The sequence below is a fragment of the Onychomys torridus genome, chromosome 4 (assembly GCF_903995425.1).
Source record: "Onychomys torridus chromosome 4, mOncTor1.1, whole genome shotgun sequence".
Lineage (NCBI taxonomy): Eukaryota > Metazoa > Chordata > Mammalia > Rodentia > Cricetidae > Onychomys > Onychomys torridus.
The window spans coordinates 94,202,100-94,229,198 of NC_050446.1; the positions used below are offsets into that span (position 1 = coordinate 94,202,100).

General features: G+C 41.9%; 2 protein-coding genes across 11 annotated transcripts in view; both read left to right on the top strand.

Moving 5' to 3' along the window:
* Mga (MAX dimerization protein MGA) overlaps window positions 1–13,696 on the top strand; it is a 94,313-nt gene extending 80,617 nt beyond the window's left edge. For all 8 annotated transcript variants that reach the window (XM_036183514.1, XM_036183513.1, XM_036183517.1 and 5 more), the window contains exons 19-24: window positions 1,848–1,899; window positions 5,115–5,321; window positions 7,412–7,523; window positions 7,797–8,030; window positions 10,369–10,545; window positions 11,619–13,696. In XM_036183514.1, the coding sequence (XP_036039407.1) occupies window positions 1,848–1,899; window positions 5,115–5,321; window positions 7,412–7,523; window positions 7,797–8,030; window positions 10,369–10,545; window positions 11,619–12,883 (2,047 nt within the window). In that variant the 3' untranslated portion in view covers window positions 12,884–13,696. The remainder of the gene's footprint in view (window positions 1–1,847; window positions 1,900–5,114; window positions 5,322–7,411; window positions 7,524–7,796; window positions 8,031–10,368; window positions 10,546–11,618) is intronic.
* A 6,929-nt stretch (window positions 13,697–20,625) lies between these two features.
* Mapkbp1 (mitogen-activated protein kinase binding protein 1) overlaps window positions 20,626–27,099 on the top strand; it is a 54,734-nt gene continuing 48,260 nt past the window's right edge. For 2 of the 3 annotated variants that reach the window (XM_036184460.1, XM_036184461.1), the window contains exon 1: window positions 20,627–21,385. In XM_036184460.1, the coding sequence (XP_036040353.1) occupies window positions 21,272–21,385 (114 nt within the window). In that variant the 5' untranslated portion in view covers window positions 20,627–21,271. Of the gene's footprint in view, window positions 21,386–27,099 lie in introns of all 3 variants that reach the window. The other variant, XM_036184462.1, reaches the window with a different exon arrangement.

Below are 27,099 nucleotides of genomic sequence, written 5' to 3' on the forward strand. Positions count from 1 at the left end.
GGCAACAGACCCACTTCCATTATTCCCTTACGGTTTGTTGGTTTGTTTTTTGTTTCTCTTTTCTCCTGGGTAGTTTAGATGAGACGTTGAAATAAGGAAGTAATTTACTTGCTTTGGCCTTTGCCATCAGGTTGCATATAATTGTGAGTAACATACTTTTAGAGACTGGTACACTTGTGTTAAAATACTAGTTTTTTGGGCACACGCCTTTAATCCCGGCACTCGGGAGGCAGAGGCAGGTGGATCTCTGTGAGTTCGAGGCCAGCCTGGTCTCCAAAGTGAGTTCCAGGAAAGGTGCAAAGCTACACAGAGAAACCCTGTCTCTTAAAAAAAAAACAAAAAACTAGTTTTGTAGTACCTGGGAGAGAGAGGTAGAAACAGGCAATCTCTTGAGTTTGAGGCTAGACTGGTCTGTATAGAGAGTTCTAGATCAACCAGAGCTGTACAGTGAGACCCTGTTTAAAATAATAGATTAAAAAAATGAAATACTAGTTTTGATAGTATATAGGTATCTAACCTGGACAAGTTTATAATTTCTTTGAACCAGTATGCCCTCCATTTAGAGTATAAGGTGAAATAGCATGCACATTTTTCATAATGCTAGTATGAGTTGATTACTCAGCAAAAGTTAGTTCTTTTATATTTTACTAATAAAGCATTAACATTATAAATTTAATTACTGAACTAGCTGGACAAGTGAGATACAGGCATGAAATTCTTCTTACCTATTCCACTGATGAAAGGCACAGTATCTTGCTGCGCTGTGTGTCGGTTCCTGTGTTAGGAAGCTTTGTAGGGATTAGGGATTGGCATGTAAGAGAGACAGGAAGGAAGATGCAGCTTCTTTTGTCTTGTTTCCTAAGATAGCCTCCTAAGTGACTGTCTTCATTCCAGAGCTGTTTACAGGTTCCTTCAGTTACCTGTTGATTAAGGTGAAAGAGTTTAAATCCCTTAAAACTTAATTATATTTACTGAGTTCAGTAGTATTTCAGATACCTAGATAGGAAAGGTCTGCATTCTAAACACATTGCTAAAAACAAAAAAGAAAAATGTAATCTTAAAAACAACTATTTTTTTAACCAGTTTCAACATGATAGGAATAAAAGTTTTCTGTGATTAATATAGCCCCACAGGCTATAAATATTTAAAAAGGAATTACTAACAGTGCATATACTATTCTTACACTGTGAGTCATGAAGTCAATTTTGATGTGCATGAAAACATCTCAAAATGGGTTTGGGCTGCCCTGGTTGGTGGCTCATACCTGTAATCCCAGTACTAGAAAGAGGATCATTGCTAGTTCCAGGCCAGCAGGGCTACATAGTGACACTTTTGAAATGATTGCAACCATATATGTATTTCTTTAATATAGTAACAAGCTTTGTAAGGCTTGACGAAAATTATATTGAGAGACATTGAAGAATTCAGTAAGTAGCTATGCCATGTTATTAGTTTGGAATAATAAAGAGCCAAGAATAACCACTATATAAAAAACAAACTATAAAAGAACAGAAATTAAATTTAAAGACAGAAACAGATCTCTCTGAGTTTGAGGCCAGCTTGATCCACATATCAAGTTCAGAACAGTCAGGACTTGGCAATGAGATCCTACCAATAAATAAACAAACAAATAAGTGAATGAAAAACAGTAATTCATAATTTTAGTAACTCTTTGGACATTAGAGATAAAATGAACTATTGAATAAATTGTGGCCATCTAGTATACCTTGGAGAAAAGAAATGGTTGTAATTTAGGAAGTTTGAGGTGGTATAGTTTCATAACAGGTGTGAAAATAGATTGATGTATTGGATTTCAGTAAAACATTAAAATTATTTTCTTTATCTAGGTGTCATAGCCAAATCTCTGCAGATGAAAAAGCTCCTGAAAAGAGTCGAAAGGTATTTGAAATGTATTTAATATAATTTTTTATTTTTATTTTTATTTATTTATTTATTTTTTTTTTTGAGCTGAGGATCGAACCCAGGGCCTTAAGCTTGCTAGGCGAGCGCTCTACCACTGAGCTAAATCCCCAACCAATATAATTTTTTAATAAAATCAGTAACATTTGTATTATTTGAAACATAAGATCTATTAGTTCACTTTTTTAGGACTATTTTAATAATTTAAAATTAATTTTCCCATCTTTACAGAGTGATACTACCTGCTCCTTTCCTTTCTTCTACTCCTCTCAGAGGATAGAATAAATTTGGAGGATGTTAAAAAATGGATATAGTTTGTGAAAGTAGATCTGTTTACCTGAAAGCAAAATACCCATACATATAAAGTAAAATAACTTAATAATAAATTTAAAAATTAAGACATTTATAACCCAAGAGTAAAATATCAAAGATTTAATATCAAAATCCCTCATCTTCCACCCCAAGCAGGGCTTCTCTGTGTATCTGTAGCTGTCCTGGAACTTACTTTGTAGACCCAACTGGCCTCAAACTCATAGAGATCTGCCGCCTCTGCCTCCTGAGTGCTGAGATCAAAGGAGTGTGCCACCACAGCCTGGTTTAATAATATCAGTTCTTTAAAAATGTGCAAAAAGGAAGAATAGTAAGAAACAAACATTGACAATCATTTTATAAAGCAAAGGGACAAAAGGTTGTATGCATGTTGCTCAAGGATCAGTAGAAAAGCCAGAGTTAGAAACTGTATTTAGATAGAGTGCTGAGACACCCAAGAGTAATGTGACAAAATCCTTTTATGCATAGGAAGAAATCAGTTGAGATCATTGGCAACAGCAAAAATAAGCTGATATTATTACTTAAGAATTGAAAGAATGGGGGCTGGAGAGATGGCTCAGAGGTTAAGAGCACCGACTGCACTTCCAGAGGTCCTGAGTTCAATTCCCAGCAACCACACGGTGGCTCACAACCATCTGTAGTGAGATCTGGTGCCCTCTTCTGTGTACATAATAAATAAATAAATCTTTAAAAAAAAAAAAAAAAAGAAAGAAAGAAAGAAGCCACACAAACATGTAACACATTGTCATTCCTGCTAGAGGTAAAGGGCATATTTCCAATTCATTATAAGCTTGGCATGTGTTTACAACTTTATATATTGTCAGTAACTTCTGTTTTAAAAACACATTTTAGAGCTGGAGAGTTGGCTCAGCAGTTAATAGCATGTACTGTTTTTCTAGAGGACCCAAGTTTGGGTCCCAGCACCCATGTCAGGCTTACAACCAGCTGTAACTTGAGCTCAGTGGGGATCTGATGATTCTGGCCTCTGTTGGTACCTGTACTCAGGTTCACAAACCCACACAAAGACACACACACACTTGTGTACATAATTAAAAAATAAATCTTAAAATAATAAATAAATAAAGCCGGGCGGTGGTGACGCACATCTTTAATCCCAGCACTCGGGAGGCAGAGCCAGGCAGATCTCTGTGAGTTCGAGGCCAGCCTGGGCTACCAAGTGAGTTCCAGGAAAGGGAAAAGCTACACAGAGAAACCCTGTCTCAAAACGCCAAAAATAAATAAACAAACAAACAAATAAATTTAAGCCAGGCAGTGGTGGTGCATGCCTCTAATTCCAGTACTTGGGAGGCAGAGACAAGCGGATTTCTGACTTCGAGGTTAGCCTGGTCTACAGAGCGAGTTCCAGGACAGCCAGAGCTTCATTAATGAGTAAATTTAAAATAAATTAATGAGTAAATTTAAAATTGAAGTAAAATAAATAAGACAAATGAGACTTTAAGGTATGCTGAGAGTCAAGAAAGACCTCTCTGAAAAAATACACAGTGGTAGCATTGATTGGGAGGGACAGGGATAAGGAGTCCAAGTCAGACAAAAGCCTAAGCAATTTAGGCAAGTCTCATAGTTAGAAATGGCTAAAGGACCTGGTGAGATGGCTCAGCCCCAAGCCTGATGACTTGAGTTTAGCCATAGGATCTGCGTGTTGGAAGGAGAGAACTGACTCCTCCTGAAAGTTGTCTTCTGATTTCTACATGTGCAGTATGTCATATACTTGCCCTCAGTACCACAAATAAATGTAATTTTGTTTTCTTTTTTTAAGAAAGTACTAGAGAGAAAGTTTATTTAGAAGAGAATAGCAGCAGCCAGGCAGTGGCATTGCACACCTTTAATCTCAGCACTCAGGAGGCAGAGGCAAGCTGATCTTTATGAGTTAAAGGCCAGCCTGGTCTATAGAGTGAGTTCCAGGATAGCCAGGGCTACCCAGAGAAACCCTGGGGGGGGGGGGGGAGAAGAGAGTGGCATTGATCCTTTCCCAAATTGTGAAAGTCCTTTTATGTGTGGGGGTGGAGGAGATTTGTGCTTGCCACATGTGGAGGCCAGACGTGGATATCGTCTTCTGTGTCTCCACCTTATTTTTTGAGATAAGGTCTCTCATTAAACCTGGAATTGACTATTGGAGCTAGGATGGCTGGCTGACCTTTAAGCTGAACCCTCCCCCCCTCTCCCAGCCAAACCAAATCTGTCTCTCTCAACCTGTCCAATGCCGGCACTACAAAGGCACACTCTCTTGCCCAGTTTTTATATTGATGCTGAAGATCTCAGCTCGGGTCCTCATGCTTGCATAGGACCCACTGAGCCGTTTCTTTAATCTCCCTAAAGTGTTTTTATTTTGCTGGGCAGTGGTGGCGCATGCCTTTTATCCCAGCACTCGGAAGACAGAGGCAGGCTGATGTATGTGAGTTTGGGATACCCTGATCTACAAAGTGAGTTCCAAGACAGCCAAGGCTATTACACAGAGAAAACCTGTCTCAAGGGGGAAAAAAATCAAGATTGTGATTTTTTTTTTTTTTGTTATATTCTGAAAACTAATTTTAATGATGATAAATTATATAGATAAACTTTTCTAAACCTTTCCTTCCTAGCCTCCAGATGCTTCCTCCTTATTTGAGAATCACCAAAACTTGAGCTGGGAAGTAATATGATTGTGTTAATATATATTAGAATTTATACTATTGATGTTGTTGAAATGAGATTTGGAGGAAAGATAGATTGGTAAGATGAGCAGTTGAGAGGCCATTATAACAATCTAGAAAGAAAGTGTATCTGAGATAGAACAGTATCATTTGGGATTGAGGAAGAGGGCAAGTACATGTGAAGGATACTGAGAAAACAATCTTTTTGGACAGCTTCCATTAATTTCTCCAAAATTGAAAGATGATTGCTGGAGTGATAAACCACAGAAAGAAACAGAAGCGTTTGCATATTACCGCCGGACACATACTGCCAATGAGCGGCGGCGGCGTGGTGAAATGAGGGATCTCTTTGAAAAATTGAAGATTACATTGGGATTACTTCATTCTTCCAAAGTTTCTAAAAGTCTCATTCTTACTCGGGTAAGTATTCTGTGGATATATAAACATAAACTCATATGTAAGCATAAGCTCAACTAAGAGACTCTTGCAGATGAGAAAGATCCATTGTCATGAGGGAGATGGAAACAGAGTTACTTTTCTTAACAATTCGTGAAGTTAGTGGCTAGTCATGGTGCCTCATACCTGGTATGCCAGCACTTGAGAGGCTAAACAGGAAGATTGCCATGAGTTCAAGGTCAGCCTGAGCTACAGAGTGAGGCCATGAGTTCAAGGTCAGCCTGAGCTACAGAGTGAGGCTGTGTCAAAAACAGGACTAGTAAATTAGCAATAACTACTTTATGGGAAAAAAATCATTATGTTAAGTCAGAATAACTTTACATTGAATATTAATTTCTTTTGTGTTTGAAGCCTGGAGAGCAGAGAAGAATTGTGGGTGTGTGGTGTATAAGAACATGAGTCTGTGGGTACGTGTTCCCATGAGCATGTATGCAGAGATGGGAGCAAGATGTTGGGTGTCTTCCTTTATCACTTTCTTTTTATTACTTTGAGACAGGGTCTGTCATAGAACTGTCAGCTTGCCTTTATGGGTAGGCTGGGTGGCCATTGAGCTTTTGGGATCTGCCTGTCTCCTCATCTCGATGCTGGAGTTACAGGTTTGTGCAGCCATGCTTAGCTTTTTATGAGTGCTGACAATTCAAACTCAGGTCCTCATGCTTGTAAGGTAGGTGCTGCTGTTGTTACCCAGTGAGTCATCTCCCTAGCCCCAAATGTCTTAAGTTCTTAAAGTCAGAAGCTAAGGGCTGAGAGGGATAGCTCAGTCAACAAAGTGCTCATCTTGTGAGCATGAAGGCCTGAATTCTACAACTCCAGAATCTATATACAAAAGAAAAAAAGCTGGGTGGGGCTAGAAAGATGGCTCAGTGGTTAAAGGCACTTGCTATTCTACTAGAGGACCCCAGTTCAATTCTCAGTATCCTTGTTGGGCATCTCTCAACCACCTATAGCTCAAAGGGAATCAAACACACTCTGTCCTCTTACAGCACACCCACACATGTGATAGATACACATAGTCAAAAAAATAGAAAACAAAAAACTAAATGTGGTGGCACATGCTTTTATTGTCAGCTTTGGGTAGATAGAAATGGATAGATTCCATGGGCTCACTGGCCAGCCAGCTTAGCCTGCTTGGTGAGCTCCAGACCTGTTAGAGAACATGTCAAAAAAAGGAAGATAGATAGCACTGTCAGGTCAGAGACTCTAAGTCCTTGTGCTAGTCTCTTTAGATTAGCCCTGTATCATTTAGAACCGTTTATCATAGTGTAGCTTTGAGCCTTTCCTGGATCTCGCTCTGTAGCCCAGGCTGGCCTCGAACTCACAGAGATCTACCTGGCTCTGCCTCCCGAGTGCTGGGATTAAAGGCGTGTGCCACCACCTCCCGGCAACATACTTCTTAATAGTTGACAGTCTTTTAAAAAAAGTGAAATACTCAAGTTAGCAGAAGTTTTAGCTCTATGCATAGACCATCTAAGATAATATTGTTTCATTACTTTTAAGTAGAAGTTGGAGAAGTATACATCTAGCATTCATATTCTATTGACATGAAACAGATTTTATAAACATTATTTTAAAATTTAATTAAAATATAAGCACAACATGAATGTTTTATATCTGCTTGCAGTAGTTGAAACCTGTCTACCACTCAGTGGTGATGTTTAGGAATAATCATTATCTACATTCCCTAAAAATACAGGCTAGAAAAAAATTTAACAAATAATTCTGGGTTGGTGATAGAGCTTGAGGTAGAACATTTGTTTTGTTTTGTTTTTTTCGAGACAGGGTTTCTCTGTGTAGTTTTGCGCCTTTCCTGGATCTCGCTCTGTAGACCAGGCTAGCCTCGAACTCACAGAGATCCACCTGGCTTTGCCTCCCAAGTGCTGGGATTTAAGGTGTGCTCCGCTGCTGCCTGGCTATTAACCAATTTTTGAAATAGTAATAGTTGTTTATAATGTTCTCTAAAATACTAGCTTAAAATATTTTCATTAAAGAAATTATGTAGGCCTCCTGTACTTTTAGGTGTTAGTGGTCTATTGACATTACTGTTTCTGTTTTAGGCATTCAGTGAAATTCAAGGACTAACAGACCAGGCAGATAAATTGATAGGACAGAAAAATCTCCTGAGTCGAAAACGAAATATTTTGATACGGAAGGTATCATCTCTTTCAGGTAAGCTGTGTAAATGTAGGAAAGAGCACAATAAATCTTTAGCAAGGGGAAATGCTAACTGGGTCTTTCAGAGTCTGTTTAGATTAAGGATTGGCATCTTAGATTTATAGCAGTTATCTCTGATGAGTGGGTTATATCTTCTGAATTGTAATCACTCTTGCCTTCCATAATTTGGGGGAATATAATTAGATCAACTAGATTTCAGCTAACTACTTCTCATTATTATGTGGAGTCATGCAGAGAGTGATAATTTTATTCCCTATCAACCTGTAGGTAAGACAGAAGAAGTGGTCCTGAAGAAGCTAGAGTATATTTATGCAAAACAACAAGCGCTAGAGGCACAAAAAAGAAAAAAGAAGATGGGATCAGATGAGTTCGGTGTGTCTCCCAGAATTAGCAAACAGCTGGAGGGATCGTCTACATCATCTGTAGATCTTGGACAGATGTTCTTAAATAACAGGAGGGGGAAACCTTTGATTCTTTCCAGAAAAAGAGACCAGGCTACAGGTAGGAGGGACGTCCTTTGCTTTCCTTAATATAAGTATATATCAATTTATTTTAGTGGATTGAACATCTTTTCTTGCCTATAGTTCTCATTAAATGAATTAGGGATGAGTTTTAAGAAAAAGAACTATAGCTGGGCAGTGGTGGCACACACCTTTAATCCCAGCACTCAGGAGGCAGAGGCAGGCAGATCTCTGAGTTCAAGACCAGCCTGGGCTACAGAGTGAGTTCCAGGACAGCCAGGGCTACACAGAGAAATCTTGTCTCAAAAACAAAACAAAGGCCAGGCGGTGGTGGCACACACCTGTAATCCCAGCACTCGGGAGGCAGAGGCAGGTGGATCTCTGTGAGTTCGAGGCCAGCCTGGTCTACGGAGCTAGTCCAGGACAGGCTCCAAAGCTACAGAGAAACCCTGTCTCGAGAAGAAACAAAACAAAAAACAAGACAAAACTAAGAAAAGAAAAATAAAAACAGAACTTTTAAAGTTATAAATTTCAGTTTTTTGTTTTACGCATACAGATAACTCCTAAGATATTAGCATTCTAATGTGTGAATCCTAGTTGTGATAGTGGTCTACAATACATGTTTCTAGTAAGTGCATGATTGCTTTTGTATGTGAACTCTTAATTTTCTTGTATTTACTATTGGTTAAGAAATAAATGGGAACTTTTAAAAGGTTTTTTTGTTTGTTTGTTTGTTTGTTTTGTTTTTTAAGTTAAATTGGACATGGGGATATGTATCTATAGCCTCAGCTACTTGGGAGGCTAGTACAGGAAGATTGCTTAAGGCTCAGAATTTAGGTCAGCCTAGGTAACATAGTGAGACTGTTGTTTCTTTTAAGAAGGAATACTTTACTTTCTTTGAACTAGCCCATTTTTCATTGTTTCTATTAAAGAACAAAGGAAACTGGCTTTAATTTCTTTCTTAACGTTGATTTTGGAAGTGGCTACACTGGTTCATTGTTACTTGCTGGTTTCTCGGAGAGAGAGTGTTGTAGTGGTATTTGTTCCACCCATGACCTTGGACTGTAAGGCCCAAAGGAGGCAGTGCTTCCTGCTATTGTCATGACCTCTTATAAGGAGTTGGAGAAGAGTCACATGACCCATCTCCTTGCTGGTGCTTGTGAGGTGGATTCGCTCCTGGTCAGATCAGAGGATGACTTCTACTGTCTACTCCATTCTGTAATCGTGTGTGTATTTCCTCAATTTATGTCTTAGTAAATTCTGTTACCTAGTTAATAGACTCATGTGACTTGATCGTAATAAGTGGTGCCCAACATGGGGTATTGTCAGTCTTAATTTGTACAAGTATTCCCATGATGGCCATAACTTCTAATAGGTGTGTAATCACAGAATCAGCCTTTTCAGAACTCATAGGAGTTGCCCATTGAACTGAATAGGTGTCAATGGTATGGTGTATAAACTTTAATCTTCCAAATTCTGTGAAATGAAACATATCCATCTCACAATTACAGAACAGAGTAAACAGCAGAAGTTGTCCTCTGACTGGGAGCAAATCCACCTTGAAGGCAGGAGTAGGGAGAAGGGTCACATGACCCTTCTCTAGCTCCTTATGAGAGGTTATGACGGTGATGGCGCACGCCTTTAATACCAGCACTTGGGAGGCAGAGGCAGGCGGATCTCTGTGAGTTCAAGGCCAGCCTGGGCTACAGAGTGAGTTCCAGGACAGGCTCCAAAGCTACAAAGAAACCCTGTCTCCAAAAAAAAAAAAAAGGTCATGACAACAGCAGAAAGCACCGCCTCCTTTGTATTGTATAGCCTAAGGTCATGGGTGGAGCAAATACCACTACAGTGTTCTCCCTCCTTCCCCTCCCCCCCCAAGACAGGGTTACTCTGTGTAGCTTTGGTGCCTGTCCTGGATCTTGCTCTGTAGACCAGACTGGCCTTGAACTCACAGAGATCTACCTGGCTCTACCTCCCGAGTGCTAGGATTAAAGGTATGCGCCACCACCGCCCGGCTCCAGAGTGTTCTTGCTGACTCTTAAGATAGTTCAGTATAGGTACCAGAAAAATCTAACTGATATTGATGCAAGTGGATTCTAAAATAAGAACTAGTTTTAACATTATGGAGTAAAATGATAGTATTTTAAGAAAAGAATTGAATGACCAGTTACTTGAATTCACAAATGGAAAGACACTATGCCTCGAAACTTCAATGACTTTTATAAGAATGTATAGGACAAGAAGCCTGTGAATAGACTTGTGTATGCCTTCATCTAAGGTTTCTTTGTACCTTTCAAGTCCAGGTTTATGGCTGCCTCTCTCGAGTACACTAACATTAATTGAAAGTTTGTTTTACTAATTTTTCATTTTCTTTGCAGAAAATGCATTGCCTTCTAATACTCCACACTCCTCTGCAAACCTGGTGATGACTCCACAAGGCCAGTTACTTACCCTCAAAGGCCCCCTCTTCTCAGGACCAGTGGTAGCTGTCTCTCCTGCTCTCTTAGATGCTGATCTGAAGCCTCAAGGTGCAAGTAGTGCTACGGCTCAGTCAGGTATGTGGTGGTGTCCTCTGGTGTTAGGAAAAAGATCACAGTGACAGGAAGTTTTTGGATCTGGTCTGTAGTGATCCAGAGCTGATCTGTTGGCATTTGCCTTGGTAAGAAATGGCCCTCCTAGCTTACTGGGTGGTTTTACCTGGGATTGGAAACTGTTTTGTGAACTCTACTGAAATCTTAAGCAGGAGAAGAATTAAAACGATGTCAAAATGAAATGATGATATGGAGGGGCCAATATTTATGTTCTTGATATTGATCCTTCCTTGTTTTGTGTTGTACTTAGAAGGGGTGTACTCCCATGGTACCGATCCAATGTATTGTTTGAGCAATACTCCTTTTCTCAGCAAAGACTGAAGTATTATTTTGGTAGTCTGGGTTCCAGGCTTCCAAAGCTCTGTTAAGGAAGTGTATTCTCATCGCTCTCAGAACTGTAGTTGTTCTGTTGCCAGTCCCTTGTCTCTGTTGCCAGGTCTGCTCTGGAGTACCTCCCCCCCCCAACCCCCCCACCCCCCCCCCCCCCCACCCCCCGCTGATCCTTGACTTCCATTTTCCCTTCTGACTAGCAGTTAATTGAATGAACACAATCAAGATGTATCTCTACCTCAGGACAAGAATTAGCTTGGCAGATGGACTTTTGATGGTGGCCTGTGCCTATAATTCCAGCACTTAGGAAACTAGGGCAGGACTTTGTGAGTTGGAGGCCAGCCTGGACTACATAGGAAGATCCCAACTCTGTCTGAATCTAGGGCTGAGGATGTAGCTCAGTGATAGAATACTTGCCTAGTATAGGCAAAGCCTTGGATTCTGTCTCTACCACTGCTCTCCCAATCCAGAAAAAGAAAAGAATCATCCTGTGGAGATTTCTAGAAAATAATTAAATGGAACTATTACTAATACTGAAATACCTCAGGTGTCTTGGCCAGAGTTTATTTGACTTGCTATTTCATCGGTCTTTCTGATAGACGTGGACTGGTGAATTTAGGTAGAATAACTTGGGAAAGAGAGGGGGAGATAGGAAAATCTCATTACTATAAATCTAATGAATTCTGTCTTTGATTTTTAATTTTCAGAGAATGATGACTTATTTATGATGCCACGGATTGTTAATGTGACATCATTGGCTGCAGAGGACGATTTGGTAGATGTGGGTGGCAACAAATATCCTCATGAAGTTCCTGATGGCAAGCCACTTGACCACGTGAGAGACGTTGTTGGGAATGAAGCTAGCTCCTTAAAAGATGCAGATAGGACCTCTTCCAGAGGAAACCACAGAGATGGCAGAATGGCACGGGGCCCGACACAAGTGTTTTTGGCAAATAAAGATTCTGGGTTTCCACATGTAGTTGATGTTTCCAGTATGCAGGCAGCACAGGAGTTTGTACCTAAAAAGATTTCTGGTGATGTGAGAGGACATCGGTATAAATGGAAAGAGTGTGAATTGAGAGGAGAGAGACTGAAGTCAAAGGAATCGCAGTTTCATAAATTAAAGATGAAGGATCTCAAGGACTCAAGCATAGAGATGGAACTGAGGAAGGTCGCGTCAGCTATTGAGGATGCGGCTCTTGACCCCAGTGAACTGCTGACTACCATGGAGGATGAGGATGACACTGATGAGACTCTGGCTTCACTGCTTAATGAAATTGCCTTTCTTAATCAGCAGCTAAACGATGACTCCAGCCTGGCTGAATTGCCTGGCTCAATGGATACAGAATTCCCAGAGAATGCTCATCGAGCTTTTATCAGTAAACTCGCTCCTGGGAACAGATCAGCTTTCCAAGGTGGACACTTGGGAACAGGTTTGAAAGAGTTGCCTGACGTTCAAGAGGAGAGTGAATCAATCAGCCCCCTCCTCTTGCACTTGGAAGATGATGACTTTTCTGAGAATGAAAAACAGCTTGGAGACACAGCTTCTGAGCCAGATGTCCTTAAGATTGTTATCAACTCTGAGATCAAGGATTCTCTGGTTCCCCATAGGAAATCTGGTGATAGAAGGAAGAGTACTTCGGGTCTCCCTGCAGAGCCTGAAAGTGTGTCCTCACCTCCCATCCTACACATGAAGACTGGCCCAGACAACAGCAACACAGATACTTTGTGGAGGCCTATGCCAAAGTTGGCCCCTTTGGGTTTAAAAGTAGCTAATCCTCCTAGTGACACAGATGGTCAGAGTCTCAAGGTGATGCCTTCCTTGGCACCTATAGCTGCCAAAGTTGGACACAAAATGAACTTAATAGGGAATGACCAGGAAGGTCGGGAGAACAAGGTGATGCCTACATTGGCACCTGTTGTGGCTAAATTGGGCAGCTCTGGGGTTCCATCAAGTTCTTCAGGGAAATGAACTCATTCATCCTCATGCAAAAGCCAGGCTATGAGGGGAAACTGAATTTCACCTCCTTTCTCTGCAGGCATCTGTGTGTTTGTCTTACTGAACTATAATTTTTGACTTTGATTATGTGTGTATATTGATGGAGAAAGGGGGCGTAGGGTGCTGGTCCTGGTGTTTGAAATTCTGATCATGTTAAAAATGTTACCTCACTTGTGGTGCTGGGTCCCCCATCTTCTCTAAGAAGGTGTGATCCCTCTTGCCCAAGGAATTCATAACAAGAATCTGGCTCCCTCGAGTACCTTATTTTTTCCCCCCTGAGAAAATGCTTGAGACTTGGAATTACTATGAACTAAACTGCAGGTGATAGTTGTTAGCTCTAAAATCTGAGAATTTTGATAACAGTTGTGTAAAGGGAACTAAAAAAGGATTTTTAGTTACTATTTCAACAATAGGGCATGATAGAGCTGGGCATGATAGTGCACACTTGTAATTCCACCCCTTAGAAGACAAAAGCAGGAGGATTACAAGCTGTGTCTGGCCTGGCTATAAAGGGACCCCCCACACACATACACACACACACACACAGATTGGGGGAGGAAGAAGGAGGGAAGAATGTTATGTTAGTTATGTTAGATAGGATGGATATTATGGAATACCAAAGTTAAGGGTTTTTGTCATTCAGCAGACTGTTCTTTCATATCCTGAATAGCTGTACCCTTACCCTTTCAGTCATCATTATAAACTTAAGCTTTCTGGTAAAGTAGGAATATACTTTTAACTTTTACTATTAGTGTACTTATTTTGAGAGGCTAAAAAAAAAAAAAAGAGATACTTCCTTACTGTCTTTTGGGATATTGAAAGATTTGTTCATAATTGCCAGGGATTTCTACCCATTAATTTTTTTGGAGGTAGACATAGAGACAGTTCCTTCTTTTTCCAAAATCATGTCACTCCAGAAACAGCTAAAATAAAAAGCAGTTTCTCCCCAAACCAGAGACCATAGCCAAAATGAAAATTTGTGGAGCTGGATATTTCCTAAATGGAACCAGCCTCTAGGTGCTTGAAGGTTTTGTTCACTGTTACCTGGACAGGATGTAAAGAAAAGGCAAATCACAGTAGGCATTCTTTACCAGGGAAGTAAGGCAGTATTTGAGTCACAAGATATATTTTTATCTGTTACCATGGCATCAATGGTCTGTAGGGCTTTTTCACTCATTACCTGTCAGGATGTGAAGGACTGACAGCCTGTAAAGATGAAGATATTTATATTTTTGTATAGTTGTTTTCATAGATTTCTCAAAGGATGAAGTTTTCAACCTAGAAGAGATTTGTATTGAGTATAGAAATGTTTCCTATCTAGTTTGTAAATAATCATGGTGCATTTGAGGGGTCTCTTGGAAACTCCTGGGGCAAGAATCACTGTTCTGCAAATGTATAGACTGAGATTTAGCTGCTGCATTTTGCCTTTCTTAAATAATTATATTTTGGAATGTAACCCGTTCTGTCTTCAATGACAGAATTTGCTTGTGTTGTCAAACACTTTAACACAAGTGCTTCCGGTGCCTGGGCTGTGCCTGGGTGATTCTATTTCTTTTACTTCCCTGCCTTCTTTATCTCAAGTCCCACTCAGTGTATCTTCAGACCTAGGTTGTGAGACCAACTTTGGGATGAATCTAGCCAGTGAACTATGACTTTTGTGTTTGATTCCCTTTTTAGATTAACTCTGATAATCATCAGATTGGAAGGACGAAAAAAATTCCACTGCAGAATGCAGTGTTAGTAAATTCTTCATTGGTTTTGTGCTGCCTGCCTTCCTGGACAGCTCATCAGCACTTAACCTTCCTGTTTACTTCAGAAGCCTGACATAGTAAACAGTATTCCTCAGCTTCTCCTTTGTCCTTTTTGTCCTTTACCCAACTGACTTCATCCAATGCCTTAGCCAAGGAGTGCAGCCCGTCGCCCTTGCTAACAGCTAGCCTCGGAGACCTAGTTCTTTAGCCCAGGCATAGCAGTTTCCAGTGGTTTTATTACCTGTTTCTTTCCCATGTTTCCTTCTGGCTTTTGAGAGTCAGACAAGAAGCAGGCAAGGGAGTGAATAATCCTCAGGAAAAGAAGGACCATTTTAGCTTCTGAATACTTTATTTCTTTTTTTCTCCTCTTTTTTTTTTTTTTTTTTTGGAAAAAAAAGTAGGCAAAAAATAGGTCAGAGTTTATTCTTGATTGGAAGATACTTGGCTGTGTTTATGAGAGATGTAGAAAGATAGAAATGAGATTTGGTTCTAGGTGTTCAGGGAAAGCTGCAGACATTATTACAAACTCCCAAGATACGTTGTTCTTAAGACGGATTTAGGAGATATCAGGGCTAATTTGAGGAGGGCTTAGTCTTCAGAACAATCTTGTAGTCTTGACAGAAATCCAAAATCCCCCAAACTCCTACCCTTTGCACTAGGGTAGCCTTACATTAGGAGAAACTGGTCTATGAAAATAACATGTATGATTATGAAAGGTGAATTTAAGTGAGAACATTGAAGGAACCTGGAAAAAAGCTCCCACCCTAACTAAGAAGCATGATCTCAGTAGACCAATAACTCGCCTTTTTATACACCTGTAAATAAATGGAATGTTTTTAAGAATATAATTATGTCAGATTTAGCATTTTCTTTTATATATTAAATATATATCTTTCATTTCTGCTTTCAAAGTGATTATTTTTTTAGAAATAACAGAAGTTTGGCAGTTGGAAGGCAAGACATGTGAACCTGAAATAAACCAGTTATACTAATTAAATCAGAACTTGGTGTTGGGAGGTTTGTGCCTGGTTGGAGAATTCAATGTCCTTAGATATATTTGAGAGAGAATGCCATTGAAGTGATCTTTTCAGAAGCTTCTTGTCCTTACTTTTTATGTGCCATTTTGGAAGACCTTTGGTATCTTATTTAGGACTTCAAAATTACATACAATTGGATGACAAATATTTGCCATTCTATAGTGAAGAGCTAGTTTCATAGTACCACTGTTGCCTTGTGGGGAACAGCAGGACATAAACACAATCTTACTGGCTAGGCAATATAGGTATTCTTTTAAAATGTGCGTTGGGTACATGTGCCATGGCATGTATGTGGAGATAAACGACAACTTTATGGATTAACTTCTCTCCAACAGGGATTGAACTCAGGTTGTCAAGCATTCACAACAAACAGTCAAACTCACTGAGCCATCTTGACAGCCTAATAGGTGTTCTTCAGACAAAGTGTTAAAGGGTTTCATAATTTTACAAAGTTTTTTTTGTTTTGTTTTGTTTTCTGGGACAGGGTTTCTCTGTGTAGTTTTGGTGCTTGTCCCGGATCTTGCTCTGTAGCCCGGGCTGGCCTAGTAGAACTCACAGAGATCCGCCTGGCTCTGCCTCCCGAGTGCTGGGATTAAAGGCGTGCGCTGCCACCACCACCCGGCTACAAAGTGTTTTTATGGGAGTCTTTTAAACATTGAACTATTGGTTTTCTTGATTAGTTAAGATAATTAACAGATCAAATTTGTTAGTTATATAAGCTTCATAGAAAGTGCTTTGCATACTTTTATGATAAATACAGTTTGTTTTTGTTCCCCCCAAATTATGGATAAAATTGATAGTAGGCCTTTCTTACAGGTTTGAAAATGTTTTGAACACAGAAGACATTAGACATCTATACTTTGGTGGTGGTTTTGTTTTTTGTTTTTGTTTTTGTTTTTGTTTTTGCGACGGTCTCACTATGCAACCCTGACTGGCCTATAATTCTATGGACACCAAGCTGGCCTTGAACTCACAGAGATCCACCAGCTTCTGCCCACTGGGATTAAAGATATGTACCATCACACACATCTTTATAGATTATTTTTGGCAAAGTTTCATACATTTTTCCTGAGTGTAGTAATTTATAGCGGAACTGTGTGATCACTAGTCCTTGAAGACAAGTCTGCAATATAGTAATAGCCCTTGTCTCTTCTAGAATTAATCTATAGTAGTGTAGGCAGCTCATTTTCAGGAACTTCAGGTTTATGCCTTCATTTCCTAGAGAATCACTGGTACTCAAGAATCAATAAAGTTGATTGCATAGAATTGTTGGTTTTGAAGAAAATGCTATAAGGGCCTTTTGATAGCCCCATGTTGTATCATTGCTAATTAAAACTCACATCCGCCGGGTGGTGGTGGCACACGCCTTTAATCCCAGCACTCGGGAGGCAGAGGCAGGCGGATCTTTGTGAGTTCGAGGCCAGCCTGGTCTACAGTGTAAGATCCAGGAAAGGCACAAAGCTACACAGAGAAACCCTGTCTCGAAAAAACAAAAAAACTCTCTCATCCACATTGGCTAATGGGCTGGTTCGGTTAGGAAAAGTGCTTCCCTTCCAAGTATGACTGGGATTGAGTAACCTGAGTAAAAGTGCCAGGTGTGTAATCCCAGCACTGGGAAGGTGGAGACACAAGAGGATCTCTGGGGTTCTCTGCCAGGCCAATACAGCCAAATTGGTAAGCTCCAGGCTAGTGAAGGATCCTGCCCCAGCAACTTGGTGGCATTCATGAGGATGGGACTAGAGGTAGTCTTCTAGTCTTCATACCCACATACAAGTGCAGATGTACCTGCATGCACATACAAATTTACACATACATGGATAACTTAGTACATAGAAAATTAAAACTCGGGCTGGTGAGATGACTTATTAGGTAAAAGTACTTGCTTTCAACCCTGATGACCTCAGTTCAAATCCCAAGAAGATAATATGGTAGAAGGAGAGAACTTGACTTCTACCATGAACTAACTTATGCCATGGTATATGCAAACCCCTTAACACAGCAATAACAACAAAACCCACATTTTATAGTCTGTTCTATGAAATTTAGGTCAGCCAGGACTGCATAGTTAGACCCTGTCTCAAAAAAGAAAAAGCCCTTTAATTCCAGGACTTGGGAGAAGGGAGGCAGGTGAGTTCAAGGCTGGCCTAATCTACATACTTTCAGGGTAGCCAGAGGCACATAGTGGAGTTAAGGCAGATAGAATGATTGCCTGTTGATGAAGAAAGTTATGCGTATTGGGAATTAAACTAATTTTAGTATGTTTAAAACTAGCTTACAGAGACCCACAATGTTAAGCAGCAGTGATGGATATGGATTAGGAGGCTAAACCATAACAAGGTGGAAATTTGGAGGCAAATCTAAACTATTCTCAGTGTAACCTGCTCGTAAATAGCTTCTTGGGGTTGGAGATTTAGCTTAGTGGTAGAGCGCTTGCCTAGCAAGCACAGGCCCTGGGTTTGATCCTCAGCTCCAGGGGGGAGGAAAAAAAGCTGCTTTTCCCCTCAATGGGAAAGCAACTTTGGAAGCACTGACTCGAAATCTCTTGTTTCCAACTGCATTCATTGGTCTCAGCTCGCTCACAGTGCCTTGAATGTAAAGGTGCTCAATAAATACTTGAGTTGAGCAAATGCTTATTCTAGCAGGTTAATATCCCAGGACCTCTGCATCTTATTTGCCTAGGATGAATTTTAAAATCTGATCTAATAATTCTAAGCAAGACTACTATAACATTCCCAAACATCTTTAAGAGTCTTGAACAGCATGTGTATTTGCTTTGGACATACATAGCCAACACGCCCCATGGGGGTCAGCTGCTTCTTGGTGAGTAGGATGACACATCTGAGTAAAGAGTTAACCACTCCTCTTCACGTTGCACTTGGACATGTTTTAAGGAATCCATGAAACACAAGAACACTTTCAACCTATCGCCATACTAGCAGCTCAAAGGCAGCATGATACCTAGACAGTTTGTTTGGATTGGGAAGAATCTTAAAAGTGATTTTTGGCCTTAGACCGAAAACACCCAATTTCAAGAGTTATAATCCTTCATGTTTTCTCTGGTTTTCAACTTAAATAAGTCTCATCTTTAAACAAGGAAAGCAAGCACTTAGATTTGCCCATGCAGTTCAGATCAGATGAGAGTAATAAGGTGTGTGTGTGTCTCTCTCTAAGGAGCTAACGCAATGTAGTTTTGGATGAGAGATTACACCTTGTAAACCCATTTACTAACATTGAGAAGTGAGAATACCTATTAGTAAACAGTAATTTGCCTACAGATGTGGCCCCAGAAGACCAGAGTCTGTAGGACACAAATGAAAACACCAGGTGGCGCCGCTTACTAGTGTTACAGCAACTTCCATGGCGAGGCCAAGTCAGATTATTACTAGTGCCGAGAGTCAGCTGTTCCTATGGTTACACGATCATTCCTGACTCAGGTTTAGACAGTAAATTTGGAAGTTCCCTTTTAGTTTCATTAGGCTATAATGTTTGGTTGAAAGGATAGAGGCCTTAGGCCTCTGGGTACTAGTGCCAATTGGTAGCATCCCTGATGCCCATATCGATCTGTGAGCTTTATACATTTGCTTTTAGTACATAGCTATATTTTTAGTACATAGCTATATAGTACACAGGCATCTTCCTGTTTGAACTGCGGTTGTGCAAATACCGCTAAACAATGATATTAGTGATCTTTTCCTCTTGCAAAACCACCATCTTCTCCAGGAATTCTCAAAGTCTGGGGTGGGAGAGAGACACATCAGCCTTAGGCTATACTTTTCAGAAGGCAGTTTCTTAAAAAAAAAAAAAAATGTAAATGGGTGGGTGTTTTGCCTACTCCTATGTCTGTGCGTCCATGTGCTTGGTGTCTACAGAGGCCAGGAGAAGGCGACAAATCCCCTGGGATGGTTGTGAGATGCCATGAGGGTGCTCGTAATTAAACCTGAGTCTTCTGGAAAAGAAGCCAGTGTTCTTAATCTCTGGTCCATCCGTCCAGCGGCCGCCCCCACCCCCACCCCCCGTCTCCCTCCCTCCCACACACCTCCAGGTAATTTCTTAAAGTAGTAACTAGATGGGAATTTCTAGGGCTTCTAAAAATAAACCGACTTACGTATCTGTGAAGCATGAGTATGTGATAATATTTCTCCTAGCTTCATGAACTAGAAAACAACGACAGCAGCAAGCTTGATATCCGTGTCATCCCTAGGGGTGTTTTGCAAATTTTGACAAGGCTGGGAAAAGATCTGGAATAGCAAAATACCGTTAACGCTGTGAATAAAGTGCTGTAAGGACGTTGGCAGCTAAGGAAATGACGGATGGTATCATAGGTGTATTCCTTTACTTTCTGCGAACACGCAGCCTTCCTAAGGCTCTATTGGAGGCTTGAGTCTTCCATCATTAACAGGCTGTTCAGTTCAAAAGTGTATGAGTAGAGTTACTCCACGTGTTAGGCTGGCCGTAATCACAAACTATTACAACCGTGTTAAATCCCAGCACTTGGAGTGGAAAGGAGTTCTTTTGGCTGCATCCCAACTTTTTTTTTTTTTTTTTAATGAGTTAGGAATTAAATTTCAGCCGTGGTCTCAGGCCTACCAAATAGCAACCTTGGGCCTGGGGGCGTGGTTATCATCTCGGGGATTTGGGAAGTTCTCTGGGAGACCAGGCCTAATAATACCGTAAAAGGCTTGGTTCTCTCAATTCTAAAGCTATGTTATGTTGACCTTCCTTTAAGAGCGGTACCCACAATTATACAGTGCAGAATCCCGAGCCCTCTGCTTCTACGGTTCATTTCTTGGCTCCGCCCCCACAGGCGTCGCTCGCCCAATCAAGGACCGATCTGCCGCAGACCGCACCCCCTTCGCCTAGGCCCCGCCTCCCGGCGCAGCTCGGCCCAGGCTCTAGTTCGCGTTTTGAGCCGCTGGTGCCACCATAGCTGCTACTGCTGCGGCTGCCGCGGCGGAGCTGAAGTCGTTGAGTGTGATGCCCGAGGGCGCTGTGAGCTGGGCCTGAGCGAACGGGGGCGCTGACGAGTATTAGGGGCTTTTGGAGCGGGCGGTGGGTGCGGGGGGGCTGGAAGCGAGCTCCCGAGGCCGGGGTGGGGGAGGGAGGCTCCCGTATCAGATCGGGTCAGCACGAGCCCCGGCGGCCAGCGCGGTGCCCCGGCCCCCCGCGGACCCCTCCGGTGGCTTCGGCGGCGGCCTCCTCCCTTGGACACCGCAGTTACCATGGGAACTCTTGGGCTATAACCGGCGCCAAGCCCCTAGAGCCCATCCCATTCTTTAGTTAAACGCCTCTGGCTGGCGTGGGCCTGACATTTCTTCACTCTAGGGGGTCGTCCTCCCTTCCTAAAAAATTGAGCAGTCTAGGGTGGGGATGAGGAGTGAGAAAGGACAGGGCAATGCCCAGAGTAAGAGCGGCTGACAGGCAGAAGACACCTACTGTGATGCCAAGGTTGCTTCTGCCATCTCAGGCCAGTGAAAGTGCATATCCGAAGGCCGTGTTGAGCGAGAAGGCAGTGCCACTGTTGAGACAAGTCCTAAGGCTAGGCCAGGGACTGTCCTTAGGGGCTCGTCCTTGTGATGGCTGGGGAAGGGTCAACCATTACTAGCCGCATCAAGAACTTGCTGCGGTCCCCATCCATCAAATTACGCAGAAGTAAAGCAGGAAACCGGCGAGAAGACCTCAGCTCCAAGGTGAGTCCTACTAGGAACCACTTCTTTCCAACTCTCCCCTCTCTTGCCCCTCGTTCCCTTTTCACCTTTCTCTTTCTTGGGGAAAAAAAAAAAAAAAAAGACAATGAAATCCCTCTGTTGGCTCTACAAGATCAAATGTGCTTATCTATGACGACCTGATTTGAAGTTGGAAGAACAACAGCAGGCGTGGGTGGGCATGCTGAGACTCAGTCATGGGAAGAAGTGCATAGGATCTCAGTTCAAACTGAGTGTGTGCTTGGGGAAGCAAGTTGACATGTTATGACTCAGTTTCTCTTCTTGGAAGAGGACAGTGAGATCACATACTCTCTAAAGGACCTAGCTGTGACTAATGTGGATGTATAAGTGTAACAGTTGGGGTTATGCCATACTATTCTTGTAAAAAGAAATATACTAAAACACTTCATCTGAGATATTGAAACAATTTTATGACAAGCTTGGTGATACATGCCTGTCATCCCAGCACAGGGAATCAGAGGCAAATTCAGCCTGGTCTATATAAGAAGTTCCAGGCCAGCCAGGGGCTACATAGTGAGACTCTGTTCTGTCAAAAAAAACAAAAAACAAAAACAAACAAAGAAGGTTAGGCTGGCAAGGTGGTTCAGCTAGTAAAGAAACTTGAAAACAAGCCTGACCTCCTGATTTGGATTCCTTGGACCCACGTGATGGAAGGAGTGAGCCAGCTCTTAGGAGTAGTTCTCTGATCTCCACATATACATGTACACATGCACATCCACAAAGAAATAAATATAATGTTTAAATCTCTTTAAGAGACCTAAATTTACTTAACTGCAACTTCTTGGTTTCTCTTGATACCATGAAGGAGCCAAATGTGTGCCAGAAAGACAGCTTTCCTGGTTTGCGCTTGTATACTGCTTCTGGTTACTGTTTGCCATCATCCTTTTCTGGGCAGATGTTTATCTTCCATTCTTACACTTGTCTGGGTTTGGGTCCTTATGCTTGTTTTTTATTTATTTGGTTTTAGTTTTGTTTTGTTTCAAGACAGAGTCGTGTTACATAGTCCTGTCGGGTTCAGATTCTACAAACTCCTGCTACAGTGTCCTGGGTGCTGGGACTCTGGCATGCCCAGTTTATGCTTTATTCAGCTTTGCTGGTCCCCACAATTTTGGGCATACGAAAGTAGAATACATTTATTTAATCCCCTGAGGGAATCTTGAGCATTGTTCCCACGGGATCAGATTAGGTTTTGTGTCTTATTAGCAGCCTGTAAACACAATAGCTTTGTGTAGTGCAGGATTGCTAAGCACAGAGTCCCTTGAGACAGCAGCTTTTTATTGCCTTGCCTGTGACTCTGCAGAGATGGACAAACCTGTTGAGGAAAGACTTAGAGTTTAATGTACAACATGACAGTTCTGAGAGGACTTAGGGAGCCCCTTAGCAGAGCCATAATTGACTTTAGTAAGGCAAACAGCTCTCCTGTATATTCTAGCAGGGATCCTATTGAATTAAAACTTGCCACATGTTTTTATGGTGATGGAATTAGGGCCCCTTTCAAGGACTCTTTTTGGTTTTTCGAGGGTTTCTTTGTAGCTTTGGAGTCTGTCCTGGACTAGCTCTGTAGACCAGGCTGGCCTCGAACTCACAGAGATCCACCTGCCTCTGCCTCCCGAGTGCTGGGATTACAGGCATGCACCACCACCACCCGGCTACAAGGACTCTTATTAATAATTGTTCCTATTCTCTAGAGGCAGAAGAATGAGCCCTCCAACTTGGAAACAATTCTCTTTGCCCATTCTTTTTTAAAAAAACTTTTATTTACCATTATCATATTGTGCTATGTGAGTGCAGGTGTGCATATGCCATGGTGTTGTTGTGGAGACCAACATGGCAAGTACTTTTACCTGCCAAGCCACCTGACTGACCATAAAGATGTAACTTAAGCTGCCCTCCAACACCTGATCCTCCTGCTTCTGCTGCCTCAGCATATCCTACTGACATGTACCACCACAATGGGCACCTTTGCTGATTCATGGTAACGCTATTAGGCCAATTTTTCTCCTATCTGTGGGCTCTTTTCTGGCCAAGATTGGTACACATAATAGGGATGCATTATGGGAGTGTCGCCTGTAGTGTGAGTACTTACCATGAAGTGGTCTAGACTTTGGAAGGTTCCATGGCCATTCTTTAAGACATCCCATGTCTGTCATCATTAACATTCAACAAGCATTTGTTGAGTGCCTATTGGGTGAGTAACCAATGATGAATAAAACATTATCCTCACCACCAAAGAGCATATAGCTAAATTAGACATGTAAACAAGTTATTACAACCAGGCTTGGTGAGTGCTGTTCTAGAAATATGCACTGAGTTGTCAATGGAATTACAGGGGCAGGAAATTAGGAAAGATGTGACAGAGGAAGGGATATGTGAACTGTGAGTCCTGAGGCGAGAGAGGGTCACCCTAGGAAAACAGTGAAAGAAAACATCTCTGGCTTCACCGTTAAACATCCTTGTTCCAAGTGGGAGATCAGTGCTGACCTTTTAAATGGTGTGACAGAACATGAGCTGTCTTTGTGTACCTGGTACATGACCTTCCCAAGTACCCCTCAGTAAAGTTATTATAAAAGCTTGCTTTATGACCCACATAAGACCTGGCCCATGAGTTTCCCTAATACATGCTAACTAAGATAATTGTGGCATGGATTCATGGACACTTGATTTTGTTTTGTTTGTTTTATGAGACATGGTCTCAATATAGCCCAGGCTGGCCTGGAACTTCCTGTGTAGCCCAGACTAGCTTCAAATTGGACATCCTCTTGCCTCAGCCTCCTGAGTGCTGGGACAATTATATACCACTGCATCTGGCTGTGATAGCTAATCTTGAAACAAAACTTGAAGATAAAAAGACATGCCACTTGGGAGATAAGGAAGGAGGAATCAGAGTGGTATTATACGCAGCTGTTAACTCAGGTAACCTCCTGTTTTAATTTTTTTTTTCTCTTGAGACAAGATCTTGCTATCTAGGAGCCCAGGCAGGCCTCAAACCTGTGATTCTCTTACTTTGGATCATCCCATTCTGTATTACAGAATTACCCACCTATTTCTAGCTCCATTTCCATATCTTCCAGAACAGAGGGACTTCTCTGACTAGTTCTGCTACTTTGAGACTATCTCTAGTTGTCCTTTTATGTCCTTTTATAAAAGTTATTTATTTATTATGTATACAGTGTCTATCTGCATGCATGCCTGCACTCCAGAAGAGGGCACCAGATCTCACTCTAGATGGTTGTGAGCCACCATGCAGGTGCTGGGAATTGAACTCAGGACCTCTGGAAGAGTGGTCAGTGCTCTTAACTGCCGAGCCACCTCTCCAGCCCCTGCCTCATTTTCTAAAGACAACAGAGAACATTTTCTTTACACGTGAACTACATAGCAAGTAGCAAAGGAGTGCATGGTTGAGACAAAGATGTCCGTGCAGATGAACTTGGACGTCCAAAAGACTAAGAAATGATCAGGAAGAGTCGGGTCCTCTTGAGAAGTCAAAACCAGGAAATGAAATGGTTGAAAGGAAGTAGAAAGGGCACTGCTCCTTAAGGGCTTTTTATTCAGAAGAGAGCCATTAAATGTGGTTAAATGTGGCTGAGAGCTAAGCAGAGAGAACCCGTAGTAAAGCTTGGGTTAATGACTACAGGGAAATTAAATGAGCAACGAGATTCTATAAAGCTTTTTCACGGGGAAGGAGCTTTCTAGAGTAGTGTAAACTCGGAAGGCCGGTTTGAGGTGTCATGCCAGGTCTGCAGACCCTTGGAGAAGCTGAAGCTGTCAGTTGTGGACCCCTTCAAGCCCAAGCCCTGGGCGGTTGTCCCCACCTCCTCTCCGTTGCAGACCTTCAAGCCCTGGGCGGTTGTCCCCACCTCCTCTCAGCGGAGGCTGTGTTTTCTTTAGGAATGAAATGTGTGTGCTCTTGGTAGCTAATCCTTTTCTCTCCCCCTCTTTTCCTAAAGTTTCGAAAGATTTTTGTGTAGAGGGAGCTTGGGTGGTTCTATTTTTACAAGAGACAGAAATGGACTTAGGCTGAGCAGGCAGGATTGAAGTTAAGGACACGAAAGGATTCCTGTACTAAAAGGTTGTTTTAAAATCATCTTTCTTAGTCACTATTAATTTAATATGTGGTAGCTCTAAGAAGAGTGTGTAGGTAGGATTCATAAAAGAGTGAAGACTAGCAATAATCTACTTTCAGCCTTTGTTCAGTATTTGAGCCCAGATATCAAAAGCCTTTTTTGTCTTTGGCAGAGGGGAGCATACTTATTTTCAAAGCATTGATGAATCATAAGCTCTAACTTGATGCTGACAGCTTAGGAGAATGGTTAATAGGGCCTCAGGCTATTAACATTTAAAAAAAAAATAAGCATTCTGGGGCCTGGGGATGCAGCTCAGTTGCTAGAATATTTGCCTAACATATATGAAATCCTCGGTCCATTTTCAGCACAACATAAACCAAGCAGAGTAGCACACATCTGAAATCCCAACACATGGAAGGTTGATGCCAGCCTGGATTATCTGTAGCCCTGTCTCGAAAAATGAAGAAAGTAAACCTTGTTCCAGGACCCATTCTCATTGTAGGGAATCAGAACCTCTTGGAGTGGAGTTTGGTAGCTGTGGATATATTAAGTTCTGTTGGAAACCCACTGTCATTTATAGTACTTATGGCCTAAGTACTGTATCACTGACATCTGTTGGTTTCATACCCAAATTCTCACTGAGGTTTATTGATAGTACATCAGTCCAGCTTGGGACATACACTCTTTTCCTTGAATTGTTTTTTTCTTCTTCTCTGTCTTGTAGACTCACAGCTGTGTAAAACTGTATTGGTGTGAATCTAAGAGTTACACTGCCATGAGGTCAGACCTATGGAGTCGGCTGTTGTCTTACTGAGACAGTTCTCCAGGTATTTCCCTTCCAATCAGGAGTAGGAAGCTAGAGGATGGCATCTGATGAGCCCCGGCAGTTCTGTAGCTCACCGTTCCAGGAATGGTTTACTGTCACTCCTGGGAGGGGACAGGTTTTATTGTTTTTTGTTCGTTTTGTTTTTCGAGACAAGGTTTCTCTGTAGCCTTGGAGGCTGTCCTGGAACTTGCTTTGTAGCCCAGGCTGGCCTCAGACTCACAGAGATCCACCTGCCTCTGCCTCCTGAGTGCTGGGATTACAGGCGTGCGCCACCACCGCCCGGCTAGATTTTATTGTTTGATATATATTTTCTGAACTCTCCATTTGGGATAGATGACAGAGAATAGCGGTCTCTCAGCCAGTAGCTTAGCACATCCCTCCCTGTTCTCCTGCCTCAGCCTCCCCGGAGCTGGAACTGTTGACATTGCCGCCATGCCTGGCTGTGATAGGCTCTGGTATTGAGGCTTGTGAAGTGGCTTGAAATGCTTTTGAACAGTGCTCCTCTTGGGTTTTGTCTGCTCACCTTACAGTGATTCTTACTGAGAGAGGATGACACCTCTTCCTTTACTGTCTGAAAATATCCTGGCCTCCAGAGGTCTCAGTGTCTCCAGAGGCTCTGCTCACTCCTTGGCCCCTCTCTCACTTTGCTGTTTAGGCCAAGTTATCCTGTCGGATCAGCTTGGTCATTTTTTTTCTTTTGCCGTGCCAGGATTAAACCCAGAGACTGGTTAGGCAAACACTGGACCACCACACTATATCATGTCCTCAAGCTCCTCCTTCACTATATT